This window comes from Manis pentadactyla, chromosome 2 (genome assembly GCF_030020395.1).
Source record: "Manis pentadactyla isolate mManPen7 chromosome 2, mManPen7.hap1, whole genome shotgun sequence".
NCBI classification, from domain to species: domain Eukaryota; kingdom Metazoa; phylum Chordata; class Mammalia; order Pholidota; family Manidae; genus Manis; species Manis pentadactyla.
The window spans coordinates 34,930,641-34,953,439 of record NC_080020.1 but is presented as its reverse complement, the minus strand read 5'-3'; the positions used below and the strand labels follow the sequence as shown (position 1 = coordinate 34,953,439).

The 22,799-nt window shown below is 46.2% G+C and overlaps 1 protein-coding gene across 2 annotated transcripts in view; it reads left to right on the top strand.

Annotated features, from left to right (window-relative positions):
• The first annotated feature begins 6,385 nt into the window (after positions 1 to 6,385).
• Positions 6,386 to 22,799, top strand: part of CCNJL (cyclin J like) — a 52,779-nt gene continuing 36,365 nt past the window's right edge. The window contains exons 1-2 of one of the 2 annotated variants that reach the window (XM_036918072.2): positions 6,386 to 7,223; positions 7,595 to 7,709. In XM_036918072.2, the coding sequence (XP_036773967.2) occupies positions 6,979 to 7,223; positions 7,595 to 7,709 (360 nt within the window). In that variant the 5' untranslated portion in view covers positions 6,386 to 6,978. The remainder of the gene's footprint in view (positions 7,224 to 7,594; positions 7,710 to 22,799) is intronic. The other variant, XM_036918150.2, reaches the window with a different exon arrangement.

Below are 22,799 nucleotides of genomic sequence, written 5' to 3'. Positions count from 1 at the left end.
TCTTTCAATAGTCACCCTAAATGTTAATGGGTTGAATGCACCAATCAAAAGACACAGAGTAACAGAATGGATAAAAAAGCAAGACCCATCTATATGCTGCTTACAAGAAACTCACCTCAAACCCAAAGACATGTACAGACTAAAAGTCAAGGGATGGAAAAACTTATTTCAAGCAAACAACAGTGAGAAGAAAGCAGGGGTTGCAGTACTAATATCAGACAAAATAGACTTCAAAACAAAGAAAGTAACAAGAGATAGAGAAGGACACTACATAATGATAAAGGGCTCAGTCAAACAAGAGGATATAACCATTCTAAATATATATGCACCCAACACAGGAGCACCAGCATATGTGAAAAAAATACTAACAGAACTAAAGGGGGATATAGACTGCAATGCATTCATTCTAGGAGACTTCAACACACCACTCACCCCAAAGGATAGATCCACTGGGCAGAAAATAAGTAAGGACACGGAAGCACTGAAAAACACAGTAGAGCAGATGGACCTAATAGACATCTACAGAACTCTACATCCAAAAGCAGCGGGATATACATTCTTCTCAAGTGCACATGGAACATTCTCCAGAATAGACCACATACTAGGCCACAAAAAGAGCCTCAGAAAATTCCAAAAGATTGAAATCCTACCAACCAACTTTTCAGACCACAAAGGCATAAAACTAGAAATAAACTGTACAAAGAAAGCAAAGAGGCTCACAAACACATGGAGGCTTAACAACACGCTCCTAAATAATCAATGGATCAATGACCAAATCAAAATGGAGATCCAGCAATATATGGAAACAAATGACAACAACAACACTAAGCCCCAACTTCTGTGGGACACAGCAAAAGCAGTCTTAAGAGGAAAGTATATAGCAATCCAAGCATATTTAAAAAAGGAAGAGCAATCCCAAATGAATGGTCTAATGTCACAATTATCGAAATTGGAAAAAGAAGAACAGATGAGGCCTAAGGTCAGCAGAAGGAGGGACATAATAAAGATCAGAGAAGAAATAAATAAAATTGAGAAGAATAAAACAATAGCAAAAATCAATGAAACCAAGAGCTGGTTCTTCGAGAAAATAAACAAAATAGATAAGCGTCTAGCCAGACTTATTAAGAAGAAAAGAGAGTCAACATAAATCAACAGTATCAGAAACGAGAAAGGAAAAATCACGACGGACCCCACGGAAATGCAAAGAATTATTGGAGAATACTATGAAAACCTATATGCTAACAAGCTGGGAAACCTAGGAGAAATGGACAACTTCCTAGAAAAATATAACCTTCCAAGATTGACCCAGGAAGAAACAGAAAATCTAAACAGACCAATTACCAGCAACGAAATTGAAGAGGTAATCAAAAAACTACCAAAGAAAAAAACCCCCGGGCCAGATGGATTTACCTCGGAATTTTATCAGACATACAGGGAAGACATAATACCCATTCTCCTTAAAGTTTTCCAAAAAATAGAGGAGGAGGGGATACTCCCAAACTCATTCTATGAAGCTAACATCACCCTAATACCAAAACCAGGCAAAGACCCCACCAAAAAAGAAAACTACAGACCAATATCCCTGATGAACGTAGACGCAAAAATACTCAACAAAATATTAGCAAACCGAATTCAAAAATACATCAAAAGGATCATACACCATGACCAAGTGGGATTCATTCCAGGGATGCAAGGATGGTACAACATTCGAAAGTCCATCAACATCATCCACCACATCAACAAAAAGAAAGACAAAAACCACATGATCATCTCCATAGATGCTGAAAAAGCATTTGACAAAGTTCAACATCCATTCATGATAAAAACTCTCAGCAAAATGGGAATAGAGGGCAAGTACCTCAACATAATAAAGGCCATCTATGATAAACCCACAGCCAACATTATATTGAACAGCGAGAAGCTGAAAGCATTTCCTCTGAGATCGGGAACTAGACAGGGATGCCCACTCTCTCCACTGTTATTTAACATAGTACTGGAGGTCCTAGCCACGGCAATCAGACAAAATAAAGAAATACAAGGAATCCAGATTGGTAAAGAAGAAGTTAAACTGTCACTATTTGCAGATGACATGATACTGTACATAAAAAACCCTAAAGACTCCACCCCAAAACTACTAGAACTGATATCAGAATACAGCAAAGTTGCAGGATACAAAATCAACACACAGAAATCTGTGGCTTTCCTATATACTAACAATGAACCAACAGAAAGAGAAATCAGGAAAACAACTCCATTCACAATTGCATCCAAAAAAATAAAATACCTAGGAATAAACCTAACCAAAGAAGTGAAAGACTTATACTCTGAAAACTACAAGTCACTCTTAAGAGAAATTAAAGGGGACACTAACAGATGGAAACTCATCCCATGCTCGTGGCTAGGAAGAATTAATATCGTCAAAATGGCCATCCTGCCCAAAGCAATATACAGATTTGATGCAATCCCTATGAAACTACCAGCAACATTCTTCAATGAACTGGAACAAATAATTCAAAAATTCATATGGAAACACCAAAGACCCCGAATAGCCAAAGCAATCCTGAGAAAGAAGAATAAAGTAGGGGGGATCTCACTCCCCAACTTCAAGCTCTACTATAAAGCCATAGTAATCAAGACAATTTGGTACTGGCACAAGAGCAGAGCCATAGACCAATGGAACAGACTAGAGAATCCAGACATTAACCCAGACATATATGGTCAATTAATATTTGATAAAGGAGCCATGGACATACAATGGTGAAATGACAGTCTCTTCAACAGGTGGTGCTGGCAAAACTGGACAGCTACATGTAGGAGAATGAAACTGGACCATTGTCTAACCCCATATACAAAAGTAAACTCAAAATGGATCAAAGACCTGAATGTAAGTCATGAAACCATTAAACTCTTGGAAGAAAACATAGGCAAAAACCTCTTAGACATAAACATGAGTGACCTCTTCTTGAACATATCTCCCCGGGCAAGGAAAACAACAGCAAAAATGAACAAGTGGGACTATATTAAGCTGAAAAACTTCTGTAGAGCAAAAGACACCATCAATAGAACAAGAAGGATCCCTACAGTATGGGAGAATATATTTGAAAATGACACATCCGATAAAGGCTTGACGTCCAGAATATATAAGGAGCTCTCACACCTCAACAAACAAAAAACAAATAACCCAATTAAAAAATGGGCAGAGGAACTGAACAGACAGTTCTCCAAAAAAGAAATACAGATGGCCAACAGACACATGAAAAGATGCTCCACATCGCTAATTATCAGAGAAATGCAAATTAAAACTACAATGAGGTATCACCTCACACCAGTAAGGATGGCTGCCATCCAAAAGACAAACAACAACAAATGTTGGCGAGGCTGTGGAGAAAGGGGAACCCTCCTACACTGCTGGTGGGAATGTAAGTTAGTTCAACCATTGTGGAAAGCAGTATGGAGGTACATCAAAATGCTCAAAACAGACTTACCATTTGACCCAGGAATTCCACTCCTAGGAATTTACCCTAAGAACGCAGCAATCAAGTTTGAGAAAGACAGATGCACCCCTATGTTTATTGCAGCACTATTTACAATAGCCAAGAATTGGAAGCAACCTAAATGTCCATCAATAGGTGAATGGATAAAGAAGATGTGGTACATATACACAATGGAATACTACTCAGCCGTAAGAAAAGGGCAAATCCAATCATTTGCAGCAACATGGATGGAGCTGGAGGGTATTATGCTCAGTGAAACAAGCCAAGCGGAGAAAGAGAAATACCAAATGATTTCACTTATCTGTGGAATATAAGAACAAAGGAAAAACTGAAGGAACAAAACAGCAGCAGAATCACAGAACTCAAGAATGGACTAACAGGTACCAAAGGGAAAGGGACTGGGGAGGATGGGTGGGTAGGGAGGGATAAGGGGGCGAGAAGTAGGGGGGTATTAAGATTAACATTCATGGGGGGGGTAGGAGAAAAGGGAGGGCTGTACAACACAGAGAAGGCAAGTAGTGATTCTACAACATTTTGCTATGCTGATGGACAGTGACTGTAAAGGGGTTTATAGGGGAGACCTGGTATAGGGGAGAGCCTAGTAAACATAATATCTGTCATGTAAGTGTAGATTAGTGATAGCAAAAAAAAAAAAAAAAAAAGGGCAGTTCCTGTGTGGTAACCTCCAACGAGTTCTACACAAGTGTATAAAGGGCATATAAAAGTGTAGGCAAAGGGTCTGTTTGTGTTTATACAGAGGATCAAAGCCTAATTGGGCTACCCCGAAAATGAACTAAGATACGATATGAAAAAGAACTTCTAACATCTGCACTCTCTGGAAGACTCATGCCAGAAGATGATCATCAAAAAACCCCAACAAAGATCCACGCACTGCTACAGCTGTAGATGCACTCATCCCACCAGTTCCTGGACTTGCCATGGGAATGAGGAAGGAGATATCTAAGCTGGCCTGTGCATACAGTAAAACAACAAAATTGGACTGGATCTATACTGTTGGAACTCAACCAAGAATTTGGAGAAGTGCAAATTGTAGCGCTCCAAAGTCTTACAACTACAAACTATTTACTGTTAAAAGAACATATGGCATGTGAACAGTCCCCAGGAATGGGTTGTTTTAATTTGTCTGATTTCTCTCAGACTGTTCAAGTTCAGTTGGACAATATCCACCATATCATAGATAAGTTTTCACAAATGCCTAAGGTGCCTAACTGGTTTTCTTGGTTTCACTGGAGATGGCTGGTAATTACAGATATGCTTTGGTTATGTAACTATACTCCTATTATGTTAATGTGTGTGCGCAATTTAAGTAGTAGCTTAAAACCTATACATGCTGAAGTTACTCTACAAGAAGATATGTCAAAGAAATAATCAATCTTCCCATGTTTTCTTCCGCCTGCTACTTCTATAGCTTTTCTTCTTCCTTCCTAATTACAACCCTTAAATAGAATTCGTGCCTCATATCAAATTTACCGAGTATCATAATTCTTCCAAGTTGTAAAGATACCTCAAGACAAATGCTGGGCATAGAAGCCACAGGGCATAAATATGCAAAGAAGTAAAAAGCTAACTTTTTCAAACAATAAGGCTTCTCTCTCACTTACCAACTTCACATTTCCCTGTATGGCCCTGGAAGATGACTGGTTAGCCAGAGACGGGTAAGATTCCTCAAGGGAGGAACAACCTAAGACAGGCACAGTCGCAGGGGGGCCATCAGGTGAGAAATTGGGGATCAACAGAGGTGAGGCTTAGAACCTCACCCCCCCGTTCTGAGAGAAATCTTCTGCATACGTGGATGTTTTATTGCCCTGGTCTAGCTTGGATTAACACATAGTCTACAGGCACACACCTGATCATCTACATTTGCTCTCTTACAACACTAAACTATGTTTTCTACCTTTATCTTGTATCTACCTACCACTTCAGCATTTTATTAAAAATAATAATAATAAAGAGAGAAATGTGGTATCCACATATAAATCAAGTATAAAAACCAAATGAATATTCATATTTGAACTGACTGTTTAGAGTTCATAATGCATGAGCAGAACCGAAAGTTTCTGTGATGACTGCCCTTGTACTGTTCACTATGTAACTTATTCACTATGTAAGAATTTGTTCTACATGTAAAAACTTGTTTGTTATGCCTCAGAAGATTGGAGACTGACAAAAATTAGGCTTGGGGTGGATTAATGATTGTGCATTGAGCATTGAGTCCCCTATACAGAATTTTATTGTCGTTAACAACCATTTGATCAATAAATATGAGAGATGCCCTCACAAAAAAAAAAAAAAAAAAAAAAAAAAAAGGACAGACTTCCAATGGTAAAATAAGTAACCGGGATGTAATGTATAGCATAAGGAATATAGTCAAGATATTGTAACAGCCTGGTAGGGTGATAGCTGGAACCTAGAATTATGTATATAAATGTTCTACCACTGTGTTGTACACTTGAAACTCATGTAATGTAATACTGTGTGTCAACTACCCTTCAATAAAAAATAATTATTTAAAAAAAAAAAAAAAAACTGCTCTGTGAGCTCCAATTGAAGCTTATCAAAGGTCATTAAAAATTTTTTTGCCAGGTGGGTATTTGCTCTCAGGAAACTAGTCAGAAACCAAAAACTCTAGTAGTGGCTATTGAGAGTGTTCATTTTACACCTGGCATGGCAATTACCCTTTACACAAATTATTTTATTTAATGATGGAATATCTCCAGCAGGTTGGTGCCATTTTTATTTCCAGTTTACATGGTTTCCGTGTACAGTTACATGAGAGTTTCCGTGCTTAGAGAGTCTGAGGAACTTGGCAAAAATCACCCAGTTGGCAGGCATATTTTAAACAGGTCTGTGAATCTCCAGATGTATCACAAGAAACAGCCCAAGACAGCCCAATGTTGTGTCAAAAGATGAGCTGATTCAAGGGGGTGCCTTTCCCAAAACAATCAACTGAATTAAAAGACAGTACTTTCCATCCACCGGACCGTCCAAAAGACTGATTTCCTCCAGCGTAAGGAGGTGTAGATCTGTACTTAGCAGGAGCAAAGTAAACGCTAGTTGATTTACTGAGACTGCTTTAGAATTAGGGACACGTGGATAATCAAGAGTGGCTTTTCTAGAGCTTTCGTGGGAATTGTCCGTTTGAAAGTCTACCTCTCCATCGCAGGGCAAGCTTAAAAGGGTGGTAAAAAAAAAAAAGGAAGAAAGAAAAAAAAGCAGGTGGAACCGTCCGAAGGTTGGCTAGAGCAACGCACGCGGGAGACAGAACTTTGAGGAGGCATCCTGCCCGCGCGTTTCACGCGTGGTGCGCGCAGGTGGCGTGCGGCCCCTGCGCCCCCGCGAAGGTGACAGGAAGCTTTCCACACAGGCGAGTGGGGAGGGTGGGCAGGAAGCCGCGCCAGCGCCGGCGAAAGAAAGACTCTAATTCCCAGCCCCCCGCCCCACGGGGTGTGGGGGCCTGCGGCGCATGCGCGAGGCCCGGCCCCCAATTCCCCCAGCGAGGGAGGGAGGGACGGAGGAAGGCCCCCGGCGGCCGGGAGGCTGCAAGCCGCGGCGGGACCCGGACGCTCACAGGGGCGCGGCGGCGGCCGGGACGAGCGGGGCTGCGCGGGCGGCGGTGGAGACCAGCCGCGTGCAGGCACCCGAGGGCAGCGCCGTCTCGGCCCTGGGAGGGGCCTGGCGCCCGCAGCCCCCAACCCCGGACAGGAATGGGTGAGTTTCGCCCCGGCTCGAGGGCAGGATGTGGGAGCAGGACAAAGGCTGGGTGGCGGGGGAGGAGTTGGGGACGGCCAGCCGGTGGCTGCTGCCGGAGCCGCAGCCTCAGGCGAGCCAGCGGAGTAGACAACTTTCTCTGTAACTTTTGCAAAAGAGAAGATAAAAAGTCTGCAAGTTGTTGCACAGCTCTTAGGTCGCCCCGGGTCCCGCGGGCAGAGGGCACCGCAACCCTCTCGGGTCGGGAGGTGACCGCCACCTCCGCTGAGCGGGGGAGTGGGGGGCGTCCGGCCAGCTCCCCGGCCGGGAATGAGCACAGATAGGATCCCGGGGGCGCGCTCCGGCTGCTGAAGTTGCGCGTGTCCACGCAGGGTGCGCCCTGAGAGCCCGGTAGCCTTGGATTGCGGCGCTGCATACCCGATGATGGATGAGCCGTGGTGGGAAGGGCGCGTCGCATCGGACGTCCACTCCACCCTGCGCGAGAAGGTCAGTTCCTCTCCGCCCTTGTCAATCACAGGACTGGGTATTTAAAGTCCCTTTGGCTGTCGGCTCGGTGTCCTCAGGTCGCCCCCCGTAGGTACTCGGAACTCCTGGTGTTTTGCTTTCCTCCTGCCTCTAGCCTTCTACCGCAGTGTGGGGGAGGATGAGGGTGGAGGGAGATTGGAGGGCTTAAATTAAACTGGTTTAAATTGATAAGGAGCCCAGAGCTCCCAGTCATCTAAAGGGAAGATTAGTCACTAGTCTTTTAGGCGGTATTTCTTCTCATGTCACTGCCACCCGAGGTTATTTTAAATGTACATGAATGGATGCAAAAAAAATGTGTGTTTATTTTATTTACAATTAAAAAATGTTTAGCAAGTTCTGTGTAGGATAAATCATGCTTTTTTTACGTTGATTGTAACGATATAGCAATTCCTTTTAAGATAGTAGAAGTCGTGACTTGATATAAATATTAGGTAAAGACGGGATAAGGTGTATATGGTTATGCCCCTACCCTTCAAAAAATATCTGGAATGAGACCGATACAATTTAAGAAACACCAATCTAAATGAGAGGCTACAAAACTAGGAGGATGTGGGGAGAAAAGAGACACTCCTCTGCCACTTTGCCCCTGGGGGTGGCTGAAATGTGATGTCTGCACTCCCCTCACCTGGGGACAGAATACAGCAAGTCCAGAGGGCCTGAGGCTTGGCCTTTGGGTCTTGCCTCCTGCCTCTGGGCTGCGACTGGGAAGGGTGGTATGGGGAGTGAAATAGAGGCGTGTATTGGTTTCCTAGGGCTGCCATGACAAACTACCACAAACCATGGGCTTAAAACATTAGAGATGTGTTCTCACAGTTCTTGGAGGCTAGAAGTCTGAAGCCAGGTGTTGGTTAGGCCATTTTAATGCCTATTAAGTCTTAGGTTGTCACATCTTGTAGATGCATCACTCCAACCTAAGACTGTTGTCACATGAGCTTCTATCTGTATGTCTGTCTGTGTCTGTTTTCCTTCCTTATAAGGATACCAGTCATTGGAATAGGGTTACCTGTAATCGGATGACCTCATTTTAACTATTACATCTGAAAGACCGTATTTGCAAAGAAGGTCACATTCTGAGGTTCTGGGTAGACATAAATGTTGGGGGGATACTACTCAATACAGTGGAGGTGGGAGAGTTCTTCCTAGTGGGGTACCCGGGTCCATACATCCAGTATATTTGTACTAGTGTCCAAGGTGTTCTGCTTAAAAAGTCACCAGCTCTTCTGGGTTTTTTATTCATCAAGGAGTAGCTGTCTTTCAGCCAAATTAATTTTTTTCTTTTTTCCTGTAGGTACTCATCTATCTCTGTCTTGTGCTGCTTGCTCAGGCTGTACCTGTCCTCTGCTTCCCCTGGTCTTCTCCCTGGAGCAGAGTGGCCAAGGTGTAGCACAGTCTGGGTGGCTAGAAAGAAATCTAGGTCTTGGTGGTTCAATTGAAAAGCAGGAATAGTGGGATGGAAATGAAGCAGGATGGCCTTGGTCCTCTCTGGAAGGTGGTGGTTAAATGAATTAGTGAGGACTGCCATGGAAATTGGGCTTCCTTGTTTACCATAGGTTTAAGTGGTGGTTAGTTCTGCTCATAGCTTGGAAGGAATGGCTTTGACCTCATTTGCCCCTTTCCAGCAGGAAGATTTCTGAGAGCAGTATAATCTCAACCAGCTCAGTTGCCTGAGAATTCCCAATGTTTTATACATAAGGGAGCATATTTTAAACATTCCTCCAGCCACCCAAAGGAACAGGGCAGGCAGTTCCCCCATTAGCTGTGCCTTACCCATGCCCTAATGCCATATCAGTTCCCTATTGGGCTGCCCACCTCAGAGGGAGGACAGATTTATCAAGGTTTTACAGGTTAGAAATAGAAAATTCACTCAGGGGTTGATGCTCAGGGTCACCCAAGACTTGAAGCTAGTTTTCTTAGGGCAAACCCCGGGTTCTTTGGGTTACAATGTCCCACCTCCCCAATCTGTTTCTCCTTTATTTCCTCTCCCTGTTCAAAGAAACAGTTGCTTCTCCAGAAGATTTGGCTTAATGGAGAGTTTGCAGAGAAAGTGAAGACTAGCTCACCTTTTCTTGAGGAATTAGAGCTGGCCCTTTTTTCCCCAGAGTCATTTTTATCGAACATCTACTCTAATCATACATTTCTAACACTGTACAACAATCTTACAGGTGTCTGGCACACAGGAGACACTCACTGTTTGCTGAATGTTGCCAGATGAATACAAAGCCTGTTTCCATACATGCTGTGAAATTGTCATCACAGAATCAGGAGCAGTTACCACTTGACCAATGCAAGAAGCAAAGCTGGGATTGTGGAGATAGTGGGAGTCCCACTTTGTCCGATGTGAGATTCCACAATAGCATTATACGATAGTGTGCAAAATGGGACACTGGAAATGTACCTTGGAGTTAGGTGCAAAGTAGTAATGATGGTGAGACCCTGAGCAGCTTACTTAACCTCTAAACCTCTTTAAACCTGGTCCCCATCACCAGTTCTTGCCACAACAGCCAGAACTTAGATCATGTTACTTCCTTGCTTATAGACCTCCAGTGTCATCTCATTGCACTTAAAATAAAATTCCCAGTCCTTAACCACTGCCTGTAATACCTGACACATTCACACCCTGGCCTGCCCCCCTGACTTGTCTCCTACCCCTTCCCACATTGACCTCCTTTCTCTTCCTTGAATAAGTTAAGCTCATTTGTGTCTCAGGGCTTTTGCATTGGCTGTTCTTGCATTTAGAATCTACTCTTCTTTGTTATGGTTTCTCCGTGTCACTCTATCAGATCATACTGTTTTATTTTATGTTTACTAGTATCTGGAATTATTTCCTGACTATTTACTCTCTAGTCCTCCACACTAGAATATGTGCTCCACAAGAACAGGCCTGCCTTTGTCCCATTCAGTGCCGAGCCTTAGGATCCAGAACAGAGCCTCTGCAATCTGTGTGGACTGTTGAGAAGAATGAGTCTTCATTAATTTTCTCCTCTGGAAATAGGGGTTGTTGTATTGAATGTCAGGAGTAAGTGAGAGACCCTAAGAACTGTGCACAATGCATGGTAGGTACATGACAGGTATCATGTCTTTCCACTTCAGATTGCTGCGTGTAAGACTGACAGCCCCTTGTGTGATCAGGATAAGGCTTGGGGTTTGTGACCACCCTGCAAGGGGTTCATAGGTGTCACATGTAATCCTTATAAGAAAGGAATAGTTACCCCATTGGGTGTTGTATGGTGATGGGTTTGAAGCTGGGAAAGGTAGCAGTTGGCTAAAACTCATGTGCCTCCTGAGGGCTGGGGCCCGGGAACTAGACCCCATCAGGACGCTCTTGGAACCAGGCTGGATACAGCATCCTATAAGCATTATTGAAAACAACCTTATAACACGAAGAGTCTTTGTAGTATAAACCCATTACTCTGGTCTTGTAACCCAGCAAGGGGAGAAGGGAAACCTCCTCCCACCAAATCGCTCTACAGAAATTTCTCCCAGGCCACCATTATTACCTTCAATTTATTCAGCCTTAAATTGCTCCTTTGATGTCCTTCCTAGCCCTATTGCTTCTGTGGTAGCAGACCTAGAATCCTCTTCCTTCGGCTGCTGCTGCTGGAGCTGGAGAGCGCAGCTTGTACAGGGAAATTAGGTTTCTTACCTGTTACACCTGTGATCTCAAACTTCCAGGGAGGAGCAGGTCATCGCCAGACCAGTGGAGACAGTGAAGCTGTTGGCAATCTGTTTCTGGTAACTGTGTGTATGCCCCTGTGAGTATTCAGTTTAAAACCCAGAGCCACCTTTTTTTTTTTCCAAAGGATGAATCCCCCTAAGTTTAAAATAAACAGGTTCTGGGTGCACATGATGGAATTAGGGATGGGACAAACCCTCAGCTTAAGCCCAGCCCCTCGTCCTTAAAGTCCCTCTCCCCTCCACCATGTGTCCTGGCCCAACGTCATGCTTACTTCTCACTCTCCCTGTCACCCTGTAACTTCTCCTACGCTAGAAACAGTGAGTTCCTTACAAGTATGACGTGTGCCTTATATCTCTGCATTCCCAGACCTAGGGACCAAGGGGTGCCCGCCACCTCACCTGATGCAGGCACAGGCATTGTGAGAGCACAGAAGGGGAGGACCACACTCAAATGGTCTCTTCTGGGACACAGTGAGTGCTGGTGTAGGAAAGCTTCCAGGGTCCCTCGGCGGGCCCTTGGCCTGCTCTTGGCCTGGCCGGGGCAGCCTGTGTGCACAGCCGTGATGCTGGCTATGGTGCCAGGCGAAGGACCAGGGGAGGCTGCCTGTCAGCTTCCCACATCCTTGCATGTTCACATCCTCCTCTCTGATAATGGGGGGGGGGGGCATGGGGGAGGGAGTAGAAATAGAATTCCTCACAAGAGCAGATTTACTGGCACGGACCAAAGTCCAGTGTAAGGATCTTAGGAAAAGAACTAGAGGTTGAGCCCAGATAATAGAAATCCAGATCATTCCTCTGGACTTCTGCTAGGAGGTTACATTTTTCTTCCTGAATTTTATATCCTGATGAGCAGCAGAACAGGTAGAACTTGCTGTGGCCTGCTTTTGATTTATGTCCATTTTACAGCTAATCTTTACTCTCCAATCAGGAGGAAGTGTTGATGTCAGTAGCCATAGAACATGTTTAAGGACCCTCACTGCTGTGGTTTAAGGTTTCTTGGATGTGTGGAAGACTTTCGGGATATAGGGATTTGGGGGGTACATGGGAGAAAAATCCCACCCTCCCAAAGCCATGTCAGCAAGTTCTACTTGGCGTGACCTGGTGGCTTTATCTGTTGGACTATAGGGAACCTGTGTGCCAGAGGCTCCCCCCTCCTCTATCGGCTCCCCTTCTCCCAGGACTGGAGTCATGATACCTCAGGGGTCTCCTTGCCTGCCACAGATTTGAGGTCTGCAGAGCACATGGCCACCAAATGCATTTTTCCTGCTTCCTGAAGTTTGCTTCATTGCATACTTAGAGAACTAGCTGTGTGACACCGTGTTTCTTGAGCCAGTGGACATTTTTACTGATTTATGACTGAATTTATACAAAGATCTTTCAAAAACCCCAACAGCAAGGATGACATCCAGTGATGGCAATGCAAGTGACTCCTGCATATTGAGCACTCGCTGTGTTTCAGGCAATGTCCCAAACACATCCCCTTGTATTACCTCACACTCCTCAGATCTGCCCCAGTGCTGGGATTGACCCCATTTTACAGGTGGGAAACCTCAAAACTCAAGGTGTAAGTAACTCTTGAAATCAGACAGCTAAGTAAATCACAGCTTGAACATAAATTCACTTGAAAAAACATCCACTTTAATAAAAAATGGAATTACAAGGCAGGGAACAATCAAGACTCTACCATGCATGGCACTTTAGGTTCTGTGTTTTTTAGTTTGTGTTCTAAAAACTAGAACCATCAAATGGTATTTGATGGTTCTCCCTAAACCACCCTGAGAAGCCAGCAGCCTTGGGTTCTGGCTTTGCTCTGGGTAATCGGGAAGGGCTGATTGCTGGGCCAGGCCTCCCTTACTTGGTCCTGGGGGGTCCTGGTTCCCCACCTGTGTGTGTTGATTCTCCCCTTGACGTGATTCAGCCTCTGCTGTTGCCTGTCCCTGGGGTGGACGTGGTGGACTGTTCTGACTTGTCAAGGAGAGGAAGGGACACCTTGGAACCTTCCTCTCTTGCCTGAAAATGGCAGCTAGGTATGGTGGAATCTCATTCCCGCTCCATCTCTGTGCCTGGTTAAAGCTATGTCATTTTCTAGTAATCTGTAATGCTTGTACATCCTTTTAGTTATCACTTCCAACATCAATATTTTTTCTTCTCACTCCTCCCACTAAATTCCTTAAGCTTCCCCATTGTGGGACTGAACATCTGTCTCTTGATAGAAAGTGGTGACCCAGGTCCAGGCTCAGTGTTTTGGCTAAGTCACCCCCTCATTGGCTTTTTAATTTACTTCCCTTCCTTTTGGGTTTCTATACCCCAAAGGGGCAGCTCTTCCCAAATCATGAGACATACCCAGATCTACTGTAGGAAAATGTTCCAGACATTGGCAGTGGGACACGTCTGCCCACTTAGTTCCAGGAACGAGTCACACAGGACTTTGAAACCCAAGTGCTGGTTTTAAAGACAAGCCCTGACCTACATGGTTGCTCCAGGGTTGTGTTCTCAAGGGAGACCCGAAGCCGCAGACTCCTGGGGCTCCTTCCTGGAGGTGAGGGCGAGGCTTTCAGTGTAAGGAGGAACTTCCTGCAGTCCAGCCTACAAAGGTGACCTGGGCTGCACCCCGAGGTGTAAACAGAGAGGATGGGTTGAGAAATGGGGTTAGGGGGCCAGGTGAGATGTCATTCAAGGTGGCATCCAGCTTTTGAGACTCCTCGAGTCGCCAGTCCTCACCGGTGTTCTGTAGGAAGCTGGGGACAGGACTGAATCATCAGAGCTTGTGTTCTCGGGTCCTTCTGGCCTTAGAACCGGGAGTACTCAGCACGCCCACTGCTCTCTGCTGAGACACGTCTCTGTGCAACTTACCTGTGGAAGCAGATCACTTAGGGGCTTCCTTTCATCTGCAAATCAGGACAGTGACCCCCACCCCTCCTGCCTCGCAAGTGTCCCAGGAGAAAGGGGAATGGGCGCCCTCCATCAGCCTCTGGGGCCCTGGACTGTGGCGGCAGGGGTGGGGGGGACCTGGACCCTCTGAGGAGAGGACAGTTAAGGCTTTGAGCTGGCCCTGTTGGCTTGTTCTTTGTCTTCCTAAACCACACAGCCCTTTGGGTAAAGGGAGTGCAGCCAGCGCTTCTCGTGTGTATCTGGCACCTGGCAGAAAGTGGGTCTGCTGTTTTTTTCTCTTTTCATTTTTTTTTAGGTTATTAAACACATACACACACAAAGTGGGCTTTGGTTTTATTTTTTATTTTGCTTTGTCCTAAATAAATGCAAGTGAACAAAGGAAAGTAAAAATCGCCCCCCCTACACACGAGTCCTACCACTTGGAAGTAGTGTCTGTAGACATTTTGGTCTAGGTTCTTCTGTTCCTTTGTGTGCGTGTCTTCACAACACATTTTTATTTTGAATTTTTTTTTTTTAGTAAAAAAAAAAGGAATGAAAATATCTCAAAGCACTTTGTTCATTTTGCGTTATACCATGCACACATTTCAATGTCATTTTTCTCTACCCAACTCCTGATTATTGGACATTAGCAAAAATTCAGAAATGATTTTACTCATGTTCTCCTGCTTCCCAGCAATTTTGCTGACCCAGGATGTCATCCTTCAAAAAAAATTGGTGCCCTTTGGTCAAAATGATGTTTCTTGGCTGTGTTTAAAAGGAGCAAGAACCCAGAGTGGGAAAGGCACTGGAGGATGGAGGGGGAAAGCAGGGAACTGTGAATACTTTCCAGGACCTGGGGAGCCCCATCTGCAGCAGGGAACACGCCTGAGCCCAGTATTGGGCTGAATGAGGTCTCTTGGCCAGAAACCTCTGTGCCCCTTCTCAGCCCCATCATTGATGTGTGTGCTGCCCTGACCCCCAAGTGGAGTTCCCTGGAAACGGAATCCTCATGAGGCCAATTTTGAATCATCCTGCAGCCTTGGCTCCCTTGCAGGTCACTGGAGCAGATGGTGCCAGAATCGGGGCATCCTTTGTCCTAGGGACAGCCACACTGGTACCACCAAGTATTTAGTCAGAAACGGTCTTCCAGGGATGTGGGTGGTTGGTTTGGGGGAGACCGGGAAGGAAGGAGGGATTATTAGAACAGAAGCATCAGCAATTGGATAGATTGGTTTGTTAAGGAAAGTTGCAAAGAACCTAATTGCCTATCAGAAGGAAATTGATTTCACTGTTGTTCATTCATATACTAAAATATGATGGAGTCTTTAGATGTGACATGGTAGACAACTTTGTACTTAATGACAATTGACTTTTCTGATCATTGTAAAAAATCCAGACAACTCAGAGCACTTCTCATTCTTTGGAGTGTAACACTGTTTTTTCCTTAACTTTTAACTATAGAAATTTTTGAAAGTACATGAAAGTAGAGAGAATAGTAGAATGAATCCCCATGTACCCTCCAGCCAGCTTAGTTTAGTGCCTGCTTCATCTGTTCCCCAGACAGCATATCATTTCACCCGTAAGTATCTACTAACAGATAAAGGCTTTAAAAAAAATGTAACAACTAGGCCATTATTACACCTAACAAAATTAACAATGATTCATTAATATCTTCTGCTGCTCAGTCTTTATTTAGTTTTCCCCAGTTGTCTGAAAAATGGCTTTTATGGTTAGCTTGTTCAAATAATGATCCAGATAAGATCCATGTATTACCTTTTAAAAAAATTATCCTCAAGTCTTTTGTTCTCTAATGGTCTCCCTGGTGCTACCCCGCCCCATTTCCTTAAACAAATATTCTTTCATGCAATTGATTTTTGGAGAACCCAGGTCATGGGAGAACTAATGAACATCCCCTATCTTTATTTGGCCTATTACTTCCTCATGGTATCATATAACTTGAGTTTACTAGTAACAATTTGCTTTATATACTTCCTTACTCTTGTGGAATCTTTACTATGCCATAATCTACTTGTTCCCTAGTTGTCAGCTCAAATATCACTTCCTCAGAGAAGCCTTCCCTGACTCCTGGACAAAGTCAGGCCTAGGCCTCTTGTAATGTTCTCAGACCACCCTGGACCTTTCTTCAGCTCTCAGCGCAATTGGTCATTCTGTCCTTATTCATGGGATTATTTGATTTAGAGCCAGCTCCCTCCCTAGGTGGTGGGCCGTGGCGGGGGCAGGCTGGGGCTATGTCTCCCCAGTTCTGAGCCGCATAGCTGCTGCCTAAGAGGTATGTGTGCATCACAGACACCTAATCTGAGGGCTGTGTCTAGCTGCCCACATTGCCTTCCTGAAGTGGGTAGCATGGCTGCCAGGAGTTGTCCCCTGCTGGGAGAGAATGGCCTCAGGGGCTTACGTGCTCTGCCAGGGTCTCCCAAGTAAGTGGGAGAGCTGGGCCTTAGCACCTTGGGATCTGCTGTCCAGAGGAATTGCAGCCAGCCTGGAAGTCGGTGATGATGTGACATGACCTTCCCTCCAGCGGGCCACAGCCACCCAGCAAGGTGAGCAGGTGAGGCTTAGTGGTATAAAGCTGTATCCCTGGTTAGTCTCTCCTTTAGTGTTAATGTTCTGTTTTGACACAATTTCAAACTTACAGAAGAGTTGCCAACACTACACAATTGTGAACATTTTAACACATTTGCCTTATCATTCTCTTCTGTCTTGGTGTATTTTTTTTTCCAGAACCAAGTTGCAGACATGTTACCTCATTATCCAGTAACAGAATTTATTCCACATGGTTACTTTTAAGACTGGCCATGAAGTGGTTTCTGATTAACGGGTAGAGACATCTTCCCAAGTGTCAGGGACCTCCCCAGGTGCCCATTGGGGGAGGAAGGGTTTCAGCATTCTGGCCAGGAAGGGGGAAGCCTAATGGCCATGTCAGCCATTCCGTCTGTGAGTCTGGGGAAGGCAGAATTCTGGCTTATTTCCTTGGAGGATCCCCATGGCTGGGTTAGCAGACAGCCTCTTGGTCCAGCGGTCATTTACTACGCCCCATGTAGAGCCTGCATACCCACAGGATGCTCTGCCGGGAGAGGCCACAGACCTGACCCCCACCCCCAGGGGGACCTCATTATTAGGAATGATTGTCCACATTAATGGTTCTTGCTTGACAACATTCCTTTGAATTGTCAAGTCCTCAGGCAGCCCCCTCTAGTAGGTACTATAATTATCCCCATTTTACAGATGGGACATGCTGAAGTCCCATCTAAACGTTTAGAAAGTGAAATAACTTAAATAACTACCGAAGGCCATGCACCTCGATGGCAGAGCCAGTATTCGAAGCCAGGAAACCTGGCTCCAAAGCTCACACTCTTCTCCCCTGCACCAGCAGTGACATCCCTTTGCCTAAGGAGGTGCAGGAAGCTTCAAAGAAGAGGTGTTGTTTGATCTAGGTTCAAAGGATACGTAGAAGCTTGTGGAGGAAGTTCATCTACCAAGGCCCAGGGCAGTGTGACAGTCACCTGTCAGTGACCTGCCAGTGGTGTTCTGGTGAGGAAGGAGAGGGAATGGGACCAAGAGCACTGGGGGTGCAGGTCTCCCTAGGCATTTATACTTACATGAGAGCTCATGGAGAGCTCGAGAGGGGAGTGCTGGATCACCAGAGAGTGGCCTTGACCTTGGACACTGGGTGTTGGCAGTGATCCACAGCAATGGCAGCTGAACCAGGGCAGGAAGTGGGAAGCCTTGAGAGCTTTAGGAAATAGGGTCAAAGGACCAGTTAACAAAATGAGTGAAAGATTTCAAGTTTCTTACTAGTTGGAACAAAGTGATTTTCTGTTGCTGAGCATGACTGACCTTCTTCACAATCAACTTTGCTCTTAGAGAGCTCCTTGTAGCAACTGCTAGTTTTCACATACTCTTTAAAAATTCCCAGTGCCCACTAAGTTAAGGGAGTTGATATTTATTGGGCAGCTATAATATGCTAGACACTATTAAGTTCTTGATGCACATGCTCTCATTTGATGATTAAAGTTGCTTTTTAAAAAACAAGGACAAGTAAAATATCCTTGAACATCAGTGCACGTTCATTCTCCCATTCAACAGATGTTTAGCAGCTAACCCTATGCCAAGCACTGCTAGCCACTGCAGATAGCAAAACAAAGTGCTCTACCTTCGTGGAGTTTATAGCTGAGCCTCAGGCTCTGTTTGTAAAGCATGGATAGGTGCCCAGCTCTGCCACCTGGAAGTCTGATTCAATAAGTCAGAAAGTGGGAAGGGTTGTAGATCCCTAGGGCTGCTTTAATCTGGGGGACTTCAAACAACAGGACTTTATTCCCTCACAATTCTGAAGGATAGAAGTTCAACCTCACCATGTGTGCAGGGCCGTGCTCTCTCCAGAGGTATCGGGGAGGACCCTTCTGCCCCTTCTAATCTGGTGGTTGCCAGTGGTCCTTGGTGTTCCTTGGCTTGTAGCTGCACCAGTCCATTCTCTGCCTCTCTCTCTTTCCATGGCCATCTTCCTGTGTCTGTCTCTGCCTAGTCTTTCCTCAGAGTGTCTGTGTGCCTATTTTCTTAAAAGAGCACCTGTCATTGGATTAAGGCCCACCCTAATCCATATGACCTCATTTTAATTACATCTGTAAGGAGCCTATTTCCAAATGAGGTCACAACCTGAGGTTCTGGTAGACATGAATTTTGGGGAGATATATCCAATTCAGTATGGAAGAAACTTCCATCTTTCAGTAGCTTCCCAGGAGCTTTCAATGCCTGTGATCAAGTGGCCAGAGTTAGTTGCAGAAACCCTGGACTGTCGATCAGCGAGGGAATGGAGTCCCCGCTGGAGTGACTGTGGGGTAGTGGTGCTGGTTACCCAACTGACCCATTTCGGGCTGCATGTTAAGATCAAGGTGTCCAGGAGAATCCATCAGAAGGAACCTGGACATTGGAGATGGGAGCACGGAGCAGAGAGCTCCTGGGACCACAGCTTAGAAATGGTGAGCCAGGAGGAAAGGAGGCGAGATCCAAGGACTGGACCTGTTACAGAGAACCAGCATAGGAGCTGCCTCCTGGCCCCTGCCCCTAGCTAGATAACGGACGATGTGGAGAACGAGGAGCACCCCGAGCTGAGAAAGTGTGAGGATGTGGTCATATCTGGAAGCTGCTGAAGTGAAGAATGTGGAGGTGTTTTATAAGAAGGCCTGCAGTGTTGTCTGTGGGAGCGCCAGGAGGGCTCTGTGGCATGAGTGGGAGTGGGACCCTCAGAGGTGGGCAGACGTGTCTGTGGCCCCGATGGAATGCCCGTCAACAGTAGCTGGGCCTGTGGCAGAGCGTGCCCCGAAGGGCAGGGTCTCTGCTCCTGGGAATGAGGAGACGTGTCCAGATCTCCCCCCCGCCATTTGCTGAGTTTCGGAGCCAGCAAGAGATGGGGGCTGGAGTGAGCTCTCTGTCTGCCGGGAGACAGCTCCCGGCCGCATGTGAGCAGGCGGCATGTCAGGCTTTCCGGGCAGCACGTGCTGCAAGCCACCCTCTGGAGAATGTTGAAATGGATTCCCCGCAGAGGTGTTGCTGCTTTACTGAAAATGCCCCTTGGGCTTTATGAAGCAATCGGGGTGGGGAGGGGGAGGAGGGCGATTCTCCAGCCTCACAGGGCCTCCCAGGTCGGTGGTGCCCAGGGCCTACTGAGGCTTCTGAAGAGCAAACCTACCCCCTCCCCTTTCTTTTTCCCTTTCCAATTTGCAAGTCTCCACTTCCTGTTGGTCACCTTGGTTACCCATGGTGTTTCTTCATGTCTTGCTACTCTTTGCTCTCAAGCTGACATGACCCCTTGAGCTGTTTCCCAACCAGCTGGCCCAGCGCCCAGAGGCCTAGCCTCCCTAGGGAGGTAGCAGTTGGCAGCACCAGGGGTGAGCCTGGTGGGAAGCATAGGGTGGGGTGAGATGCATAGTGGTTTCTTCCAGCGGCTGGTATGGGAGGGCAGCTCCAGCCTGCTCTGTACCTTGACTGCTGATAAGGCAGTTGTCACACTCAGAGCAGTGCCTCACCAGGCCCACCCAGCGACTCTGATGGCCAAGTTCAGGATTCGCCACCAGTGTGGCCTAGGCATTGCTCACCTGAGCTTGGTTCCCTGGGTACCAGTACTGCCTTGCCAATGGGTTCAGCCCTGGGGCAGGTTTGCTATGGATTCAGTGTGACCAAAGAAATTGACAGCAAAATGTTCTTGGGGTGAAAGGGTTATACCCAACTTTATTTCCAGGTGGCAGGTCAGTCACTAAACTCCCTATCACTCAGAGTGAGTGTGCATGCAGCAAGCTGGTCTCTGCCTCTGGGCCTCTCTGTCTGCACAGCCGTCCTCCGGGCCTCTCTGCACAGTGGTCCCGCACAGCCACCCTCCGGGCCTCTCTGCACAGTGGTCCCGCACAGCCATCCTCTGGACCTCTCTGCACAGTGGTCCCGCACAGCCATCCTCTGGACCTCTCTGCACAGTGGTCCCGCACAGCCATCCTCTGGACCTCTCTGCACAGTGGTCCCGCACAGCCGTCCTCTGGACCTCTCTGCACAGTGGTCCCGCACAGCCGTCCTCCGGGCCTCTGTCCTCAGCACTGCCACCACTCCAGCCTCTGCTCTGCTCTCCTGCAGCCTTGCAGCCCTGCCACCATGTTGTGCCCAGAGCACTGGGTGGAGCTCTTTTTATAGAGTCAACAGCCATGTATTGCCCACAGGTGTACAAGCTAGTCAACCAGGGCCAGGTGAGAATCCTGGCCACAGGAACTCTCATTTTATCCACAAGTACCAGCGGCAGCATGGCTGCCCAGGCCCACCTGCACAGGGTGGGCATTGGGATGTAGAGCCTACACTGAGTTACAGCTGTCAGTGGGGTGGTGGTCTCATGGGAGAGAGAAGTAGGGTTGTGCCTGTGCAGAGAAACCAGACAGGGAGGCCAGGTAGTGGTATGGGCACATAACTTGCTCTTGTCTCCCGGTGGTGGAATTGCTGGTGACTTTAATTTTCTCTGTATGGTCTGTATTTTCTAAAATTTCTATAGTGATCAGATATTTTATAATTGGTTTACTATAACATTAATTTTGGGAGGAAAACACAAACCTATACTATCCCATGGAGGCCCTAAAACATAGAGTTAAGAACACAGAATCAGAAAGCCCAGATTCAGATCCATCATTTATTAACTGAGGGACCTTAAGTAGGATACTCAGTCTCTCTGAGCCATCCTTGTTTGGACTACTGATATGTCTGAGCCATCCTTGTGAAGGATGAGAGAACAAAATGTATGGAACCCAATGTCTGATATATTAAATACACACAGACATGTATGTATGTATATATATGTGTATATGTGTATATATAAGCTTTCAAGTTATATATGATTCATATATGTAAGGTGGAATTTGTATAAAACTACTCATCATAATGAACAATTCCAAATACTCATGAAGATGAGAGGGAAGGTACAAGGAGCTCAGGGAGCTGAATTCCAGGGGAAAGGGCTCTGTCCTTGCCTAGGGGTGACATGTGCCTCAGTTTACCCAATAGCAACAGAAAGTTTCCAAGGAGGAACCAGGCCCATGTTTGTGGAGGATTGGGGGCTGCCAAAATTACAATGCATATATGTGTGTGTGTGTGTATACATACCCTGTATATGTATATACTCACATATATATATGAGATGGGGCAAGGGTGGCAGGAATGCACCTTGGGCCCAGTGCCTGGAATCCCTGGGGCAGGGACCCAGCACATGGCTACCTGGGGCTTCTGTGAGCTGGCATCTGCAGCCTCTTGCACCTCTCCAAGGCCCCTAATATCACGGCCTTGTAGAAATTCTTACCAGGGCAACTCTGCAGGTGAGAGCTGTGGTATTTAATTTCAGCAAGCTTTCCAGAAAATCCCTCAACTTAGAATCATCAACTTATTAGGCACTGAGCCAGGGATTTTCAACCGTTTCACCTTGCAGGTGTCCTGGGGTTTAATTTTCCCCAATGCACCAGTGCCTGACTGCCAGCACCTTAAAGCACCATTTCCTAGAACAAGGAATGTTGTTACTCTGCCCCCTGGAAAGGGGTGGTAGTGGCCTGTGGATAAATAAATTTAACTTAGAGTTTCCCAAAACTATGAGATTTTTCCTGAACATGTTTCAGGGTGTGGATAAAATGAGAGTTCCTGTGGCCAGTGTTCTCACCTGGCCCTGGTTGACTAGTTCACTGCACACCTGTGGGCAATACATGGCTATTGACTCTATATAAAGAGCTCTGCCCCATGCTCTGGGCGTGACACGGTGGTAGGGCTGCAAGGCTGCAGGAGAGCAGAGCAGAGGCTGGAGTGGTGGCAGCGCTGAGGACAGAGGCCCAGAGAATGGCTGTGCGGGACAACTGTGCAGAGAGGCCCAGAGGACGGCTGTGCGGACAGAGGGGCCCAGAGGTTGAGACCGACTTGCTGCATGCAGACCTGCTCTGAGTGAACAGGATTTTAGTGACTGACCTGCCACGTGGA